Source organism: Oryza glaberrima, chromosome 10 (genome assembly GCF_000147395.1).
Source record: "Oryza glaberrima chromosome 10, OglaRS2, whole genome shotgun sequence".
Lineage (NCBI taxonomy): Eukaryota > Viridiplantae > Streptophyta > Magnoliopsida > Poales > Poaceae > Oryza > Oryza glaberrima.
Window position 1 is genome coordinate 19,832,112 of NC_068335.1, and position 18,696 is coordinate 19,850,807.

An 18,696-nucleotide genomic window follows, 5' to 3' on the forward strand; every position below is an offset into this window, starting at 1 on the left:
GAGGGTGGGGTTGGAGAGAGATCCATACTTGCGAATCCTAGCTCAAAGCAGATCTCGCCGGCGGCGGAGCTTTTCCTATCGCCGGGGCCAGGTGCGCTTTCCTCTTCTCTCCACCTCCCACGAAACAGTTGCGCTAGGTGTTTTGGTTGAGGAGAGAGGGCGCTCATATTTGAGTTCCGCCTCGGTTGGCACCCAAAATAGGTCCTTAGTATGGGTACTCTGTTGGACCCTGTTTTTTTCTGCTACAGTAGCCTGGAGCATGCATTTTGGGTTTGGTTGTCGCTATGCCTAGGCTGTTGGAGATAGTCTAACGACTGCGTTTATGCAAAGCAAGGGCAGTAGAAAGTTGCAATCTGGATGGATTGTCAGCATCTCAAAACTTACAGGGTGATGGAGAATAGTATTGCATAGTAGTGGTGGGCAAGAAAAATGGAAAACTCAATTCATGCTTTAAGGGGATATCCCCTCATTTTTACATGTTACTTAAAATTTCATAAAAAATTGAAAAAATTTAGTAGGATAGATAAATATGTGATATGTCACTTTACAAACATGCATATTAAAATTCAATTTATACAAGTAGAAACAAAAATAATAAATTTGACTACGAATAGAACGTGTAATTCACAGTCAAATTTGTTATTTTTGTTTCGAATTATATAATTCGAATTTTAGCTCGCATGTTTGCGAAAAGATATATCATATATTTATTTATCTTGATAAAATTTTCAAATTTTTTTATAACTTTCTGAATGCTATGCATAAAACAAGTGGATACCCTCTTGAGGGACAAAAATCCACTTCCAAGAAAAATCTATGAAGTATATTCAAAACAAATTGGTCACTGGCTGAATAGTTTCTCCATCAGTTAACCCTGCAGGCAGAGGCAAATCTCTCTCTCTCTCTCTCTCTATATATATACACCACCTATCATAGCTTCGTACCTCCAAAAGACAAGGAACCCAACAAAACAAAAGCCAAAAGCTCCAATCCTTGGGACGTACTACTGCTTAGGCCTCAGAGCGTTGGATAGCCATGGCCGGAGGAGGAGATGACCTGAAGATGCTCGGCGTCTACGTGAGCCCATTCCCACTGCGAGTGAAGCTCGCGCTCAGCTTCAAGGGCCTGAGCTTCGAGTACGTCGAGGAGGACCTCCACAACAAGAGCGATCTCCTCGTCAGCTCCAACCCGGTGCACAAGAGGACCCCCGTGCTCATCCACAACGGCAAGCCCATCTCCGAGTCCATGGTCATCGTGCAGTACCTCGACGAGGCGTTCCCCGGCGCCGACGCCGCCCTCCTCCCCTCCGACCCCCTCGACCGCGCCGTCGCTCGCTTCTGGGCCTCCTACATCGACGACAAGGTAATTCGTATGATCACCGTACATCAGTTCTCTCACGCAAGCTTTTCTGACGATTTTGGTGCTGATCGAATGATGCAGCTGTTCAGTGCGTGGAAGATGGTGTTCAAGGGAAAGACGGAGGAGGAGAAGGCGGAGGGGAGGAAGCAGACGTTCGCGGTGGCGGAGACGCTGGAGGGAGCCCTGAGGGAGTGCTCCAAGGGGAAGCCCTTCTTCGGCGGCGACGCCGTTGGGTACGTCGACGTCGCGCTCGGTGGCTTCGTCCCGTGGGTGCACGCGATGGAGGAGCTGTTCGGGTTGAAGCAGTTCGACGCCGCCAAGACACCGCTCCTGGCGGCGTGGCTGGAGCGCGTCGGCGAGCTCGAGGCCTACAAGGCGGTCATGCCGGACGCCGGCATGATGATAGAGTTCAAGAAGAAGCAGGCACAAGAAGCAGCCGCGGCGGCGGCGGCCGCCGCCGCCGCAGAGGCCTGAGGCCAGATGAAGGTGTGCGCTGATCCAAGAGGGTGGTTGAACACTATTACATCGATTGGTTGGCGCGCAAAAGGGCGGCTATGTATTCATAGTGATTATTGTCTAATAATAATATAATATAAATAACAAATTAGTGTAAACTCTATCTAATGCATTCATTATTCACATTCACATTTGTTATTTTTTATTACAACATGTACGAGCAATTTTATAGTCCCCGACGAGATATCATAAGATACTATATTTTTTATTGTAAATTTAGTATCTCTTGGTAACTACTCCTAGGTTGTATGTCGGGATGTTACTCTTATACTAAGCTCGCTTCTCACTTTTTAAGTAATATTACTATTTGTTTGAAGTAAAGTTGTACCATAGGTACGGTGTAATAGTTTAAAATTTGTCTGTAACACATCCATATGGATTCCCATAATTTTAAATGTATTAATATTGCATATTTCCAAAGTGATGCAGACCCCACCTAGTTTGTAAAGTAATATTACTAATTTGAATTGTATTCTTGCTAATATTGTAGCTATAGAAATTTGACTATGGGGGTGTTAAGATCCGGGGTGTAAAGTTTTGGCGTGTCACATCGGGTATTATATAGGGTGTTTGAGCATTAATAAAAAACTAATTACAGCATATGTCAATAAACCGCGAGACAAATTCATTAAGTCTAATTAATCCGTCATTAATAAATGTTTACTATAGCACCAAATTGTCAAATCATGGAGCAATTAGACTTAAAAGATTCGTCTCGCAAATTAGTCGCAATCTGTGTAATTAGTTATTTTTTAGCATATATTTAATATTTCATGCAGCTGTTTAAACGTTCGATGTGATATGGTGTAAAATTTTTATGTGGCAACTAAACAGGGCCGCCTATGTTGTAGTTGAAAATACGTCGCATCATGTATGGAAGCACCCGACCAAGAAATGCAAGCGTGACACAAAATGTATATGGATAATACAAGAGAATGGGAAATAAATTAACAAGACTTAGTGTTAGTTTACAGAACTTAGGCCCACTTTTTTTCTCAGCTCCATACTTCAACTTTCTCACTTTTCGTTCGTACGTTTTTCAAACCGTTAAACGGTACTTATGTTTTTAGTAAAAAGTTTTTATGTAGAAGTACTTATAAAAATTAAATAAATTTATTTTTTAATTTTATAATAGTTAATACTTAATTAATTATGTAGTAATGAGTTTTCTCGTTTTACGTGTGTTAAAATTATTCCTCCAACTCCCAAAAAAGAAAAAAGAAAATATTCCTCCAACTGGTGCCACCGAATGGAGACTTAGTGTTCTGGAACCAGTCAACCAGATTGGTGATAACATGAGCTGACTTCTTTTATTTTTACTGATCATCGTTTGAGCGTCACAGCATACGCACACATGGCAATCAGAATTCAGAGAGGAAGCAGTAGTCTAATCTCCCTAATAATGTATATGCACAAGAAAACAGGTACAAGTGCAGATTGAAACAGGTACAAGTTCAGATTGACGTTTTTTTTAAGGGGAAGGACGGCAGGAATTTAACAATAGAGAAGGTATGTCCTGTTTGATAAAGTAAGCTACTTCGGTTTCTGAACAAGAAGAGTTTAGGAAGATTCTTCTATTTCTTTCTAACCAAATATTCAACCAGGTAGTTAACAACGAGCCTCTAATCACATGCGCTTGCTCTTTGGAACCTGCGGGGGGTCAGGTTTTGGAATTGGCAAACTAGGCTCCAAACTTGTCTGACAAAGACACATTCACTGAACAGATGATGTATCTTCAAAAGCACAGGTACAGAGACAAGATATCCAATTGCATGGTTAGTGTCTCTGGAGCAAATTCTGGGCATTAAGGGTTTTTTTTATGAAGAATTAACAATCCAAAGAATTTCATTTTTGGTTCAACCAGGGCCCTCCATAGAGATACAAAATCATTCCTAGCGAAGGAACCTTAAAATTGAAAGAGATATGCTCTTGGTTGTGTAGGAACCAGGTTCAGTCCAATCCCAGGAAATGTCATCCGGATCTTGAGAAAGCGAGACCAGTTGGAGCAAACCTCCAAGCTGCACCGAGTCATGCAATTCCTCCACATAGGTGAATTGTCTAAAAGAGGTAAGCTATTTGTTGTCTCTCATCTCAACTTGCACGATTCTTTGCTTTCTATTTGCCAGACTGAAACAGTTGGGCACAATATCTTTTAAACATCGATTTTGGATCCAATTATCATGCCAGAAACTAGTTTTAGCACCGTTGCCCACTGATATTGTTGTTGCTGCTTGAAAAAGTCTTTTGTTCAAATCGTCACAGAGTAGATTAATGCCTACCCAAGGTTTGTCCTCCTCCTTCCACTTGAACTAGAGCCAGCGGAGTTGAAGAGCTCTTGAGAATCTATCCAGGTTTGGGAGGCCAGCCCCACCCAATTTCTTGGGTTTACAAACTGTTTGCTAGTTGATCAAACTGTCGCTAGGATTTGAGTGATCGGGATATTTGCCTTTCCACATAAACGATCTTCTGAAACGGTCAATTCTTTTAAGTACCCATTTGGGTGCTTGAAAGACCGTAAAATGATGTGTCGGCCTAGCACTTAAAATAGAGGTAAGTAGTGTTTGACGTCCCGCAGAGGTAAAAAAATGTCCTTTCCAGCCTGGCAGTCTTGACCCAACCTTATCTATCAGCCTTGCAGATTGACGTATCAGATGACAAATAATGGAGTAGAGACGAGTATTATGTGTTTACGTGAATAATACAAATGATGATATCAAAAGGATTGGAACAGATTTGTCAGCCACTCAGCCTACGCTTCTTTGTACTGAAGTCAAGATAAGTGCAATCGTGGCTGAGTTTTTGAGAGCATCACCCAATATACTAGTCATTGATGAAGAAAGAAAAATGAATGACCAGCTTGACTATGCTCATACTTTTCTTTGATTCTTGCCCAAGCATATAAACTTTCGATTGTTTATTCAAACCAGAATTTTATACCAGAATATAACAAAAACACAGTCGTCCGGCCTCTTCGTGGAAACTGCAGATTTCAGAGCTCAGGCTAATATAATTTGGGCCTAATTCTATAAATACGCGTCATCTCCTTCCACCTCAACACCAACCACCAAACAGAACAGAGCTCGCAACTCACAAGCTGATACAGAGCAGAGACCATCGGAGTTCAGAGTTCAGACACGAGAAAGCCATGGCCGGAGGAGGAGACGAGCTGAAGCTGCTGGGCATGTGGGCGAGCCCGTACGTTCTGCGAGTGAAGCTCGCGCTCAGTCTCAAGGGCCTCGACTACGAGTACGTCGAGGAGGATCTAAAGAACAAGAGCGAGCTCCTCCTCAGCTCCAACCCGGTGAACAAGAAGGTGCCCGTGCTCATCCACAACGGCAAGCCAATCTGCGAGTCGCAGATCATCCTGCAGTACCTCGACGAGGCGTTCCCCGATGCCGGCGCCACCCTCCTCCCCGCCGACCCCCACGAACGCGCCGTCGCTCGCTTCTGGGCCGCATTCTGCGACGACACGGTACCAACTCGACCACCACCACCTCGCATCGATCCATCCATCTGATCATCCGCGTCGATTCCGATTTCCGTGTTGTTTATGCGCGGTGGATTATTATTTTTGGCAGATCGCGAAGGCGTCGCAGCAGGCGTCGTCGGGAAAGACGGAGGAGGAGAAGGCGGAAGGGGAGAAGAAGGTGGTGGAGGCGCTGGAGAAGATGGAGGTCGGGCTGAGCGAGTGCTCCAAGGGGAAGCCCTTCTTCGGTGGCGACACCGTCGGCTACGTCGACATCGTGCTCGGCAGCTTCCTGGCGTGGGTTCGCGCCGGCGACGCGATGAAGGGCGTCAAGAGGTTCGACCCGGCCACCACCCCGCTGCTGGCGGCGTGGGCCGAGCGCTTCGTCGAGCTGGACGTCGCCAAGGCCGCCATGCCGGAGGTGGACAAGCTGATCGAGCTCGCCATGGCGAGGATGGCTGGCGCCGCTGCTGCTGCCACCAACTGAAGATACACCAGTTCTCTTCTAGTTCTAGTTCTGTTTAAGGTGTTATTTTCTTCGATGAAAATAAATGTTGAATGAAGGGGTGGGTCAGTGTGTGTGAGTATGGGAGATCTTTCACAACTTAAGAAGCACATGTATGCCCTTTTGTTCTTATATTTCTATCAAAAAATTTACCAATAAATATCTGATAGCGTTGACTCTATTTTATTTCCATAAAAAAATAATGGCTAAAATGTATTAAAATTACCTCTAAATATATGATAGCGTTGACTCTTTTTTATTTCTATAAAAAAGTAATGGCTAAAATACACCAGTATCATGTACTAATCCGGATCCCCTCCTCCTACCTCACTCTCCTCCCGCAAATCAGATGGCACCCAAGGTGCAGCCCTCCCCGTTGTCATAACCCCACCGCTCGTCGGAGCCGGCGGCCGCCGCTGCGAGGGAGGTGGCGACGGCGAGGAGCTCGGCAGCGGGCGCGGTAACCGAGAGGGAGAGTGGTAGCGGGTCGCGGAGGTCGAACACACGAGGGAAGAGGCTGAGGAAGTGGAGCGCACCTCGCCGGTGGAGCTGTAGCACCCGTTCTGTCGTGGCACCTAGCGGGAAAATTTAAATTCTAAAAACCCTATGTGCGAAGATTGTTTCTTTGCTTGTTGTCCGTTTCAGTGCCAATTCCAGATCACAAATCCCCAATCCATCGTCAAATTCAAATCCCTAATCTCAATCCTTCTCGAAAAGTCTATTTTGCCTTCCTCAGGTTCGGTGGGCCGATTCCCTCTCGGCCCATCTTTCTCTCTCTCTCTCTCTCTCTCCCCCCTCCCTCGCTCTGCCCGTGCGCCGCACGCGCGTGTGCATGAGCCGCGTCGAGCGCCTCTCCCTCCCTCTCCGCTCTCGCCGCCGTTCCCGCCGACGCCGCCCAAATCGCCGCGCCACCCGTCGCCTCCCCCCCGCGCGCGCGCTGTGGTGGCCGACCAGCAAGTCGCCGCCGCCGTCAGCCCTCTGCCGCGCCTGAGCCCGCGCCTGCCGCCCGTGTCGCCGCTCCGTTCCAAACCGCCCCCGCCGTCATCGCCGTCGTCACGACCTGACCCCGCCACTCCGCGCGCTAGCTTCCAAGGGATGGAGGCAGAGCTCCTCCTCCCTCTGCCGCGTCGCCCTCTCTCCCTCCACCTTTTCCCAAAGTGGAAAGGGGCAAGCCCCCCTTTCTCTCCTCCTTTTTCCCTTTTCTCTTCCGCCGGCGTCACCCCCCCTGTCGCCGTTTTGGCCGCGACCGCCGAGCGCTAGCTCGCTCCCTTGACCGTCCTAGGTCGGTTCCCAAACCGACATAGCCTCCTATTTAACCAAGGCACCCTCCCATCGATTCCACCTCCAGTTTCACTCGCCATCACCGCGCCATTGCCGCCCCTCTGTCTCGCCTCCGCCGTTCATCGCCAAGCACCGGGAGAGCCGGTGCGTGCGAAGGACGCGTGAAGGGGACTTCGGGCGCATCGTCTTCCTCCGCTTCCCCGGCCCGAGGCCGGAGAGATCACTCCCGTGCCGTCGGCCCATCGTCACTGCGCCCCGTCCCGCACGGTAGTGCATCTCCCCGTTCTCCCTCCTCGTTCCCCCTCTTCCCCTTAGCTTTCGGTAGAAGCTTGTGTAGCCTCCCCGTAGCTAGCTGGCGCCACCCCAAGCCTTGCCGCCGCCCACTGTGTGCTCACCGCCGTCGCCGCCCGAGCTCGGTAAGCGCCTCTCGTCGCCGGCCTCCCTCGGTGCGTTTCCTCCTAATCCGGTGCAAGGAATGGATTCCCGGAGTCGCGTAGATGCTCTAGCTCGCCCGAATTGATCTCCCGTCGCGCCGTCGCCGTTTCCCTCTTCTCTCGCCGCCGGATGCCGCCGCCGCAATCCGCCGCCGTCGAACTCCCTCCGGCGAATCCGAGCCGTTGGCTCGTCTCCCCTCGTCTCGTGCAACCACCCGGTGTGCTCGCTTTCGCCTGTATCGTCGTGGTTCGCCCCGCCGTTCGCAGTCGCCGTCCGCCGTCCGTTCCGGCCGACGTCGTCGTCTACCTCCCGCCGGCCCGCGTGGCAGCCACGTAGGCGCCACGTCGGCGCCAGCTCGGCCAAGACCGGGTCGAGCCGACCCCGGTCAGCCGCTCCCTCCGGCCCCGCTCGCGCGCACGGTCCACCGCGAGCCGTGAGGCTGCGCGTGGGCCCGCCGCATCCGCGTCCTCCGCGAACCGCGCGCGTGCACCGCGTCTCTCTCCCCGAACCCTAGCGCGCGCCGCGTGCTCCCTCCGCACGGTGAGCCGAGCCACCGACAAGCGGGTCCCACTCGGGACCACGCGAGAAGGACCCGGCCCACCGGCTCCCTCTCTCCTCCTCTCTCGCGCATGCCTTGGGCCGCCTTCTCGAGCCGGCCAGCCCGTTAAGCTCGGCCGAGCTGCGCCCTTTTCTCTCGGGCCGCGCCCTAGCCGCCCGAGGGAAGTCTATTTCCCCTCCCTCTTTCTTTTCTTTTTCCAAAAGGGTTTAATTAAATTCTTTTTCCTTTAGAACAAAAATCCAATAATCTTAGAAATTCAATATCTTCTCAACCGTATGTCCGTTTGACTCCGTTCAACTTCCAAAAAATCCTCAAATCTCGAGATCTATCTAATGGCACGCTTAGAGGTCAATAATAGGGCTTTATTTTCGCTGTTTGTTGAGTTGTCCCGTTTCGCGTGTAGTTTCGGAGACCGAAGACCCGCAGTGCGAGAATTTCGAGGATCAAGCCCAAGATCTCGAGCAAGGCAAGTCACCTTTGATCATCTTGCACCTATAATTCAAATCTAAGTATTTCTTTTCCGCAAATATTGCATGAATAGGATTAACACGAGTATTTCGGCCGCGGCTTGCGAGATAGCCTACCGGTCCCAATCCTAATTACTGCAATTACCCTCCTTGAATTATTGAACACTTAAACCTCCTTTGTCAACTGTTGTGCTTCGATGCACGGGCCTCCGGGTACGCGCATCGGAACACCTTCCCTCAAATTTAAAATATCCAATGATGGGTAAAACTTGGGGCTTTACAAAAGACTTGAAAAACCCGACACTTGGGTTGGTGCTTGCGAACTAAATGAATTTCCAAAACCGCAGACCGGGGAACGTACCGAGAGTACGGTTTCCCGCTCTTGCACTTAAGGACCATTTTCCTTGGAATTTCATCCGAACATAAGACAAGTGCGACCACATGGGTGAAATGGGACACCCCTGGCTGAGTAATTAGCTAATCGGGGAAACCATGATGCCAAGAGACATGTGGATTCAACGAGGTGGTGTTGGGGAGAACCCCCGGGCTTCCTGGCACAATATGGTCTGTGACCTAACCTGTTGTTGGTCTGGGACCACACTTGTTGGCATATGGTAAACCTGTGTCGGCTTTCGAAATGCCTTGTCATGAAAGCCTCAAGGTCTCCAGACATGGCCGTTCTGCACGGGCTGGGTGATCCGGGTTAGTAATGTCGTGTGGGTAAAGTGTACCCCCCTCTGCAGAGGTTATTAAACTGTTCGAACAGCCGTGCCCACGGTCATGGGCGGATGTGAGGTGATTCCTAGCATAGTTTTGTTTGACTACTGCTTTGTGAAATTGCTGTTGTGGAATGGGATCGATGTTTGGAAAATCTGCGGCTGATGGGATCAGCCAGGCCCGGGTGGCCGTTTGAAAGCTGTTGGCCGGGTGCCAACCTTGAATCAATTCAAAGAGTGATACATTGCACATACTCCGATCGGACGAGACGCACTGTCTCATCCGTGTCGTTTGAGAAGCACTCACTTAGCTGTTTTGAAAAGGAGTTTAAATAAAATCAATTGCAAAAACAACAGCCTTTCCCTTGAAGCCTGCATTAAACACCTAATTCCCATGGCTTGTTGAGTACTCCTGTACTCACCCTTGCTCTATATAAATAATCCCCCCCAGTTGCTGAAGAAGATGAAGTGGATCCTGCTGATGAGGAGTTCTTCCAGGAGCAAGTCGGCTACGATGAGTTTTAGGGTTTCGGCCTAGTTCCCAAGTCGCGTCTGTGATGATTGGTTCAAGTCTTGGCTTCCGCTTTCCCCTTTTGTAATGCAGTTGTGAGCTCGGATCTGTCCGCAGCCCAACATGACTGTACTCCTATTCTGTAATAAAGAGACCTCTGTTGCTGTGATATTCTGTCTTCCTGTGATACCAGCACTGTTTCCTGGGACTGGTATCGATGAACAGGTTAATTTGGAGCGTCATGGGCTAGTTCCGTTCAAGGCTAGTTCGGGGCGTGTCCGGTGGAGCCGGTGCGGGAGGCTGCGGGCGAGGTAGGGGACCGTGAACGGCTCAGCGGGCGACGCAGCGCGTCCACCAGCGGCGCTGCCGCCACGTGCTGTAGCGCTGTGGTCTTGCCTCATGCGAGCAGCAGCCGCGGTGGCCGGCGGTGACATCTCTCCGCCTCAAGTGAAGCCGAGATGCCCTCGTTCGCTCTCTCTCTTGGGGTACCACGCTTGGTACTCAGGTACCAAGATTTGATACCTAGGTACCAGTTCGATACCAGGGTACCAGGTACCAGGTTTACGTCAGTGCACCTCCCGCTCGTGGAAGCGCCGCCGCTCGTGGACACGCTGCGCGTGATGCGTCGCCTGTCGAGCCGCTTGCGCTCCCCGACCTTGCTCGCCGCCTACCGCTCCGGCTCCACCGGCGAGGCGCGCTCCACTTCCTCCACTGTAACGCTCCGCTTTTCGTGAGACGTTAAAAACTAATTTACAAAAAAATCCTATATGCGAAAATTCCGTTCCTTGAGTGCTGAGTCTAAGTCGTGCCGTGGATCTCAATTTAAATCTCCTTGATCCCTCTCTGTCCATCAATCGATCTATCCACTTATCTAACCTATCTATCCATCTACTTCTCGGAAGAAGTCTATTTTACCTCTCTGTATTTTTGGATGGACCGGTTTCCTCCCCCGGCCATCTCCCCTCCCAGCCCATCACCGTCCCCCTCAAGCACGTGCGTTGCACGCAGCCGAGACGAGAGAGAAAGCGCCGCTCGCTCTCTCTGTTTCTCTCTCTCCCTCGTCGAACTCCCTCTCCTCGGCGCCGATTTCCCGCCGCCGCTGTTTGAAATCCGGCCGCGCCCTCGTATTCGCGCGCGCGCTCGCCGACCGCCCGGTCGTCGCCGCGTTAGCCCTGGCCGCCTGCGCCGCGCAGCCGCCCATGTCGCCCTGCCACTCGCTCCACCTGTGCGCGTGTGCGTCCAAGACATGGAGGTAGAGCCTCGGCTCCCCTCTCTCACGCGCTCTCCCTCCTCCCTCTGCTCGCCCAAATCGACAAGGAGCCGAGCTACTTTCCCCTCCCCTTTTGCTTTTTCCCTCTCAGCCCGGCCGCCCGTGACCACCTCCTGCCACTCCTTGACCGCAAGCGCCGCGCCAGCCGAGCTCCCTTGACCACCTAAGTCGGTTTCCTCCCCCAAAACCGACTTCCCGTGCCTATAAAACCGCAGCCGAGCCCTCCTCTCAACCCCTCCCGCTTCACTCTCCATGCTGCCGCGCCATTGTCGCCCCTGCCCTGCAGTCGCCCTCGCCGTCCGTCGCCAAAGCACCAGGGAGACCGGTGCGTGCGAAGGACGCGAGAAGAGGACTCCGGGCGCTGTCATCTTCCCCTTCCCCGGCTCGAGGCCGGAGAGCTCGCTCCCGCGCCGTCGATCACCCATCACAGCGCCCGTCTCGACTCGGTAGTGCCTCTCTCCGTTCTCCCTTCTCGCTCGCCCTCTCCGTCTTTTGGCTTGCACGGTAGCTTGGTAGCCCTCCCGAAAGCGTGTAGACGAAGCCCCAATTCCCGCTGCCGCCCGGCATGGCCTCGCCGCCATTGCCGCCCGTTCCGGGGAGCCGCCGCTCGTCGCCGGCCTCCCTCGGGGCCCCTCCGTCCCATCCGGCACCGGAAATGAATTCCTTGCACCCCGGAGATACTCTCGCCACCTTGAATCGACCTCTCATCACCCCGCCGCGATTTTCCCTTTTGCTCGCCGCCGGCCGCCGCCGTCGCAATCCGCCGCCCTTGACCTCTCCCGGCGAAATCCGAGCCGTTGGCTCGCCTCCTCTCGCGTCTATCTTCACTCCGGTGGTCTCCCCTCCTTCCGCCGTGCCTCGGGCCGCTCCACCGATGCGCGCCGCCATCCGCCGTCCATCCGGCCGGCCTTCGTCTTCCTCCTCTCGCCATCCGACGCGGCCGCCACGTAGGCGCCACGTCGTCTAGGCCGAGTCAACCCGTCAGCCTCCCTCCCCCATCCCGGTGCGCGCGGTCCACGGTGCGCTAGCCGCCGACGCGTGGGCCCGCCTCTTCCCGGTCCATCCGGCGCATGCGGCATGAGCCGAGCCCACTAACCCTAGCACCACACCCCGCGTGCACTCCCCCCCCCCCCCACCGTGAACCAGGCCGCCGCCAAGTGGCCCCCGTCCTGGGACCCCCACGCGGTGGATCCGGTCCACCAGACCGCCTCCCTCTCCCCACCCGAGCCCTAATGGGCCAATCTCCTTTGGGCCGTGCCTCACGCTCGGCCTAAAAAGTCTATATTTCCTCCCTCCACCAAATCAATTCTCATACACAAAAGTCCATCTTTCCCCCTTGTTGGACCCACATATCAATGAGTAATTAAAGAATATTCTTGGGAATATTCTTTTCCATAAATTCAATAGATCATTTCTTTATTCCAAAAATTCCATAAACCATTTTTCCTATTCCAGAAATTCCAATTAAGCTTCCGAAATTCTTATCTTCTCAACCGCTCATCCGTTTGACTCTGTTCCACTTCCAATAATTCCGTAAAATTGAGATCTATTTAATGGCACTATTATTTAGTCTAAATAGGGTCTTTTTCTTGGTCTTTTGTCTAGGTTTTTGATTGTTTGCGTATAGTTGCGGTTATCGGATTTTCGTCGATCGTGGATTTCTCGAAGATTCGTGAAGCTCAGTGAAGACCTTGAGCAAGGCAAGTCACCTTTTGACCAATTGCTCCTATAATTGAAAAATCATTATTATTTTGTTTGCAACTTGCATTATTAGAATCACACACTTAACTTGCTTGGCCTCGGTTTGCATGCTAAACCGACGGACCTACCCAGTAGTCGCACTACTTCCTGTAGGCTGACATACCCTGATCCCTTGTCGCTCCACCATTGTGGTACTTCGGTATCCGTGCTCTCTAAGCCCGTATACCAATTATCCCACATACACCGTTGTTTGTCGAAAATTTGGGCAATGGGTTTGAGAAGCCTTGAAAACCTGACATGTGGTGTCGGTGTGTTTGAAAATAAAATGAATTGTGAAAACTTGCGATGCGGGGGTTGTGCCTATGTGGCACTGTCCCGTATTCGCATATAAGGACCGATTCCTGTGGGAAACTCATCGAACATAATCAAAGTGCAACCACAAGGTGGAATAGGACACCCTGGCTAAGTAACTAGTCGGTTCAGGGAAACCTCACATGCCAATAGTTGGGAACGCCGGGGCGGGGTCGGACAAACCGGGTTCCTGGTAAGGCAAGGATGAGAAGCTTGCTCACTTACCGATCAAGGTGGTTGGAGTTGATTTGTGAATGCCTAGAATGGCCTATATTTATGTGAGGATTTGATCCTTCTATGTGGCATGAGGTAACCCTAGGTTGGCTTGGGAAAGGCTTTGTCGCGAACCTCTAATACCGGCCAGTGTCTGGACTAAGTTCGTGTCTTGTGGGTAAAGTGTACCCCTCTGCAGAGGTTAACTAACTATTCGAACAGCTGTGCCCACGGTCATGGGCGGATGTGAGGTGGTTCCCGTTGCGTAGATTTGATTGCCTGTGCTTTGTGAAAAGTAGTTGTGGTGTGGGAATCGTTACCAGAATCAGCCTATGTGGCAAATGGATGACCTGAGTGGTCGGAAACGAATCTGTGTGATTCGGGATGTCTGCGGGCATCATAGACTAGGCTTCCTGAGTGGAAGCGGATTGTTGTGCTGCTGGGCAGCTGGACTGTGGGAGTCCGAGAAAATGAAAAAGGCTCTGGGAGCCGATTAATCAAGTGAAATGGGTCTGGGAGCCGATAAGTAATGATCTGACCCGGGAGGTCGGTATATTACCATTTGAGTTGTTGAAAAGCATCTCTTAAGTCGAATCGAGTCGCAAGTCTCTTTTCGATCCAAACTCAAAAAGAAATAAATCACTTAGTGACTTCAAAAATGATTTCAAACAAAGGATTTGCAAAACAACCTTGCCTCTCTTCCAAGCTTGCATTAAACACCTAAATTCCCGTGACTTGCTGAGTACGAAAGTACTCACCCTTGCTCTCTCTCTCTCTCTCTCTATATATATATATATACATACATATATATATATATATATATATATATATATATATATATATATATATATATATATATATATATATATATAGTAAATTTGTTTGGTGCTCCATGGTGCCCGGGCACCATTGTTGAAATTGAGTATATAGTTCCTCTGCCTTGAAGTGAAGATGAAGTGAAGTGAAGATTAGGGTTTCGTCCTGGTTCCCAGCCGTCGCCTGTGGTGTTGGGTGTTAGTCCGTTGGTTCCGCTGCTGCTGCTGTTGTTGGTGTTTCCTCGTCCGCATCGTCGGTTGCATTCTCGGGCTGTTCTGAGCTGCAACCTAAGTTAAGGTAAATAAGTCCTCTATTTATTTTAAGGATTGCAATGATTCATATTTGTCACCGTGGGTACCAGCGCTATGTCCTGGGACTGGTACTGTGATCGCGGTTTCGTAGGAAGCGGTTCACGCCGTTATTCCTATGACACGCTCCTGTCAGGTGCCGTTGTACGGCGGTGCTGGATTGGGGTGTGACATCCACCTCTTCCCTCACGTGTTCGACCTCCGCGCCCCGCCCCGCTCCCGCTCTCCCTCTTGCTCACCACGCCCGCCGCTGAGCTCCTCGCCATCGCTGCCTCCCCCGCGGCAGCGGCCGCCGGCTACAGCGAGCGGTGGGGCGACAGTGACGGGCCGGGGAGGGCTGTACCTCAGGTGCCATCTGATTTGGGGGAGGAATGAGGTAGGAGGAGGGGATCCGGATTAGTATCCTGTTTCCATGGGATACCGGTGTATAGATTTTCTCCTAAATATATGATAGCGCTAACCTTTTGATTTATGCAAAAAGAGACTATGACTAAAATTTATTAAAATAAACCTGCACTTTTAAACATAAGTCTATGAAAATATATTAAAATCGATGAGTACGAAACATTGCACTTCACATCTCCTCAAAAAAAAAAACATTGCACTTCACATGTGCATCAATAACCTTACACATATGCCACTCATTTAATATTTTGAAATTCAAAATTGATAATTAGGGAGTATGTAACTAACATGAGCATATTTTTTTTAATTTAGCATGTCATAATTCAAAATTAAACAATGTACTCAATATATATTAAAATTTAATATCTATTCTATAATGACTGGTGCGACGTATTTGTTGATGATCAGTAATTTTCAATAATACAGAAGTTAAGTCTGAAAGTTAAGGGTGTCAAATGTCTGGTTTTGTAGTTTAGGGGTGTAAATTCGAACTGTCAAAATAGTTGAAGGGGTTATTTGGATTTTTTTCCTATACTAGGTATTCTCTGAAATGTTTCTTCCAATTACATTTTTCTTAGTCATAATACAAAGGAAGCATGTCCTTCTGTCCTTCGGTGCCAATTACAGAACAATGGAAAAACTAAATATAGTTCATCATAAGAAGGTACATTAAGAAACCACAGCTTACAGATACTAAGCAGTAGTTCCTCTTGAAAGAAATTGATTAATACAGTACACCTTCTGCATAACCTTACACTGTATGCAATCAACAAAGCCGAAAACACCATACCTTAAGGTTCCACTGAAAAAGAACATTCCAAACCATACCCAAAACCCGAAAACCACTCCAGCCATCACACAGTAGGATAGATACTGGTCCTTGCATTTTCTACAAAATCTCTCATCCGATGCAAGTGAAGAACTTGTGCATGAAATGTTCAATGGAAAGCCACATAGACCATAATTGTTGTGGTATATTGATGGGTCACTGAGGGTTTGAAGTTGATTCCCAGTGGGTATCTTACCTGATAGATGATTATTCGAGAGATTTAGAATGTCAAGAGTAGATATATCAGCAAGGCTTGGAGGAATGGCTCCTGAAAGTTCATTCAATGAGAGGTCAAGGAACTCTAGATTTTTCATATTACCAATGTTTTTAGGTATGCCGCATGACAGATGGTTTCTTGACAAGTTCAGAAATAGAAGGCCTTGGAGGGTTGTTAACTCATCAGGGATACACTGCGACAATGAGTTACCTGACAAATTGATACCCGTTAGTAATTCAATTGTTTTTTCGAAAAATTGCTCTCGCCCCTTCCAGATTGTATCGATTCCATCCGAGTAAAGCAGCCAATTTATGTAAGAAGACCATTCTAATGTTTCTTGAGCAGATAAAGTATTTGGATTCTTCATGGAAGTTAGGTTGCCAAAAGATTTGGGAATCAATCCTGTCAAACCGTTGTTGCTTATGTCTAACAGTTGAAGTTGAGAGAGATTCGACAACTCTGAAGGGATTTCACCTGTGAAGTTGTTTGATTTCAGGCTAAGAAACTTCAACGACAGAAGGCCTTTCCCAATCCAAGGAGGAATACCTCCAAAGAATCTGTTGTTCCCAATATCTAGGGTGATCAGCGCCTTACACATCTCTAACGATGATGGAAAAACACCGGTGAAGCCGTTGTCGGCAAGATGAACCGATTCAAGAGAACAGTTGTAGTTCGTCTGAACTGTAGGGATTTCACCTGAGAATGCATTGTTGGACAAGTCGATGAACTGCAGATTTTGCAGGTTCCACCAGCAGTCGGGCAGCTTACCAGTGAGCTTGATGTTTGACAGGTACAGGATCTTTAGGGAGAGCAGTTGACAGAAATCCGAACCAGATCTGCTGTTAGAGGAATTCCCTGACGAATGATCAACTCCCTGCATCTTGAAATTGTTGCCCATATTTCCCGGAATCGGTCCTGAAATGGAGTTATGGCTCAGCTTCAGGAATGTCAAATGGCTGAGATGACCCAACTCAGGTGGAATACCTCCTGTCAGATCATTATCTGACAAATCAAGATCCTCCAAGCTTGTCAAACTCCCTAATGCTGCGGGTATGCTGCCTGATAATCTATTTCCAAACATGAACAACACTATCAGTTTCCCTGCCTTTCCCAGCTCCGGCGGAATCTTGCCGGTGAACAAGTTGTTCTGCACTTGGAAGGATATGAGCTCGGGCCAGCTCGTGAACAACGCCGGTGGGATCTCACCGGTGAGGTTGTTCGTTGAAATGCTGAACACCCGCATTGCTTGCATCCCGGCGAACTCCGGCGGCAATCCACCGGAGAGCTGGTTCATGGACAGCTCCATGACAGTGAGATTCTTAAGATTTCCCAGCTCAGGCGGCAGAGTTGAAACGAGCTCGGCGTTCATGATGCTGAGCTGCTGCAGCATCTGGAGCTGGCCAAGAACAGGTGGGATAGTACCGCCCAGCGGGTTGAATCCGAGATCAAGAACCTTCAACTGCGACATCGACCCCAGGAACACCGGGACGCCACCGGTGAGGTTGTTGCTGTCAATCCGAAGGTCCAGGAGCTTCGTCAACCTCCCGATCGACGCCGGAATTTGACCGGAGAACGCGTTGAAGGACAAGTTGAGGTACATCAGATTCGGGAGCTTTTCCGGCAGCATGTCTGGTATGGACCCAGAGAAATTGTTGTGCGACAGGTCGAGGAAAGTGAGGTTGCCGCTGCGGATGACGAACTCCGGGAAGCTGCCGTTGAGGGAGTTGAGGAAAAGAGACAGGAACGTCATGGTGGGCATCGGCGAGAACTTGCGGAAGTCGAGCCCGGTCAGGTAGTTTGCTCCCAGGTCGACATGGGCGATCTTGGGGAGCCGGCTGAGCTGGTGCGGGATGGCGCCGACGAGGTTGTTGTTGTAGAGGCGGAGGTCGACGAGGCCGGAGAGGTCGCCGAACTGCGGCGGGATGGAGCCGTCGAACCAGTTGCTGCCGAGGTCGAGAGAGGCGAGTGAGCGCAGCCGCGAGATGCTGGCCGGGATCGCGCCGACGAGGTAGTTGTCGTTGAGGTCGAGCTCAGTGAGCGCCGGGAGCGCCGCGAAGTCGAGCGCGTGGATGCCGCCGCGGAGGCGGAGGCTCCGGAGCCGGAGCGAGGCGACGCTGCCGGCGGCGTCGCAGGCCACGCCGCGCCAGGTGCAGACCGGCGCGGCCCGCGTCCAGTCGGACAGCGAGGCCGCGTCGTCCAGGCTGGCCTTCCACGCCAGCAGCGCGTCGGTCTGCGACGACGACGCTGCCGCTTCGGCCGACGCAGGGATGGCAGCGGCCGCGGCCGCGGCGAAGAGGACGACGACGTCGACGAGGAAGAAACGGTGGACGACGGGAGCCATGTGCGCAGTCGGTTCCTTCATGGCTTCATGGCAGAGGCGTAGTAGCTCCTAGTAGTAATCCAGTTAGCTGACTAACGAGCAGAACGGAGGAAAAACAGGAGCTGGTTGGCACGACGTGGCGATCTCGCGTTGGAGTCGTCTCCGACTATGCAGGTATGTCAATCTATCTATCTACTCGGGAAGCTATTTTAATCCATCTAAGTGGATGTTCAAATGGTTATAAAAATTTCTTAAAAAATTTAACAATGCCCATACAACATATATATATATATATATATATATATATATATATATATATATATATATATATATATATATATAGTATATGCTCACTACACAAAATCTTAGGATAAAACTAACTCACGCATCGAGATATAAAAAGACAAATTCAACGTACAAATAGCAGCATTCTGTTCGCACCTGAATTTAT

At 50.2% G+C, this 18,696-nt stretch overlaps 2 protein-coding genes across 2 annotated transcripts; one reads left to right on the plus strand and one right to left on the minus strand.

The window, feature by feature from the left end:
- The first annotated feature begins 931 nt into the window (after positions 1–931).
- On the plus strand, positions 932–6,027 carry LOC127785944 (uncharacterized). The gene is made up of 4 exons (XM_052313275.1): positions 932–1,362; positions 1,441–1,830; positions 4,886–5,347; positions 5,454–6,027. The coding sequence occupies exons 1-4, from the start codon at positions 1,036–1,038 to the stop codon at positions 5,826–5,828; spliced, it is 1,554 nt and encodes a 517-aa protein (XP_052169235.1). The 5' UTR covers positions 932–1,035; the 3' UTR covers positions 5,829–6,027.
- Positions 6,028–15,441: 9,414 nt separating this feature from the next.
- Positions 15,442–17,966, minus strand: LOC127753034 (LRR receptor-like serine/threonine-protein kinase FLS2). The gene has a single exon (XM_052278492.1). It carries the CDS (start codon positions 17,682–17,684, stop codon positions 15,573–15,575), a length of 2,112 nt encoding a protein of 703 aa, XP_052134452.1. The 5' UTR covers positions 17,685–17,966; the 3' UTR covers positions 15,442–15,572.
- Between the last annotated feature and the right edge of the window lie 730 nt (positions 17,967–18,696).

Excerpts from the sequence above, each read along its gene's own strand:
- LOC127753034 (XM_052278492.1), bottom strand. The coding sequence starts at position 17,684 with ATGCCCACCATGACGTTCCTGTCTCTTTTCCTCAACTCCCTCAACGGC.
- LOC127785944 (XM_052313275.1), top strand. The coding sequence starts at position 1,036 with ATGGCCGGAGGAGGAGATGACCTGAAGATGCTCGGCGTCTACGTGAGC. Across the intron at positions 1,363-1,440 it reads CCTCCTACATCGACGACAAG|CTGTTCAGTGCGTGGAAGAT; the intron begins GTAATTCGTATG and ends CGAATGATGCAG. Across the intron at positions 5,348-5,453 it reads CCGCATTCTGCGACGACACG|ATCGCGAAGGCGTCGCAGCA; the intron begins GTACCAACTCGA and ends TATTTTTGGCAG.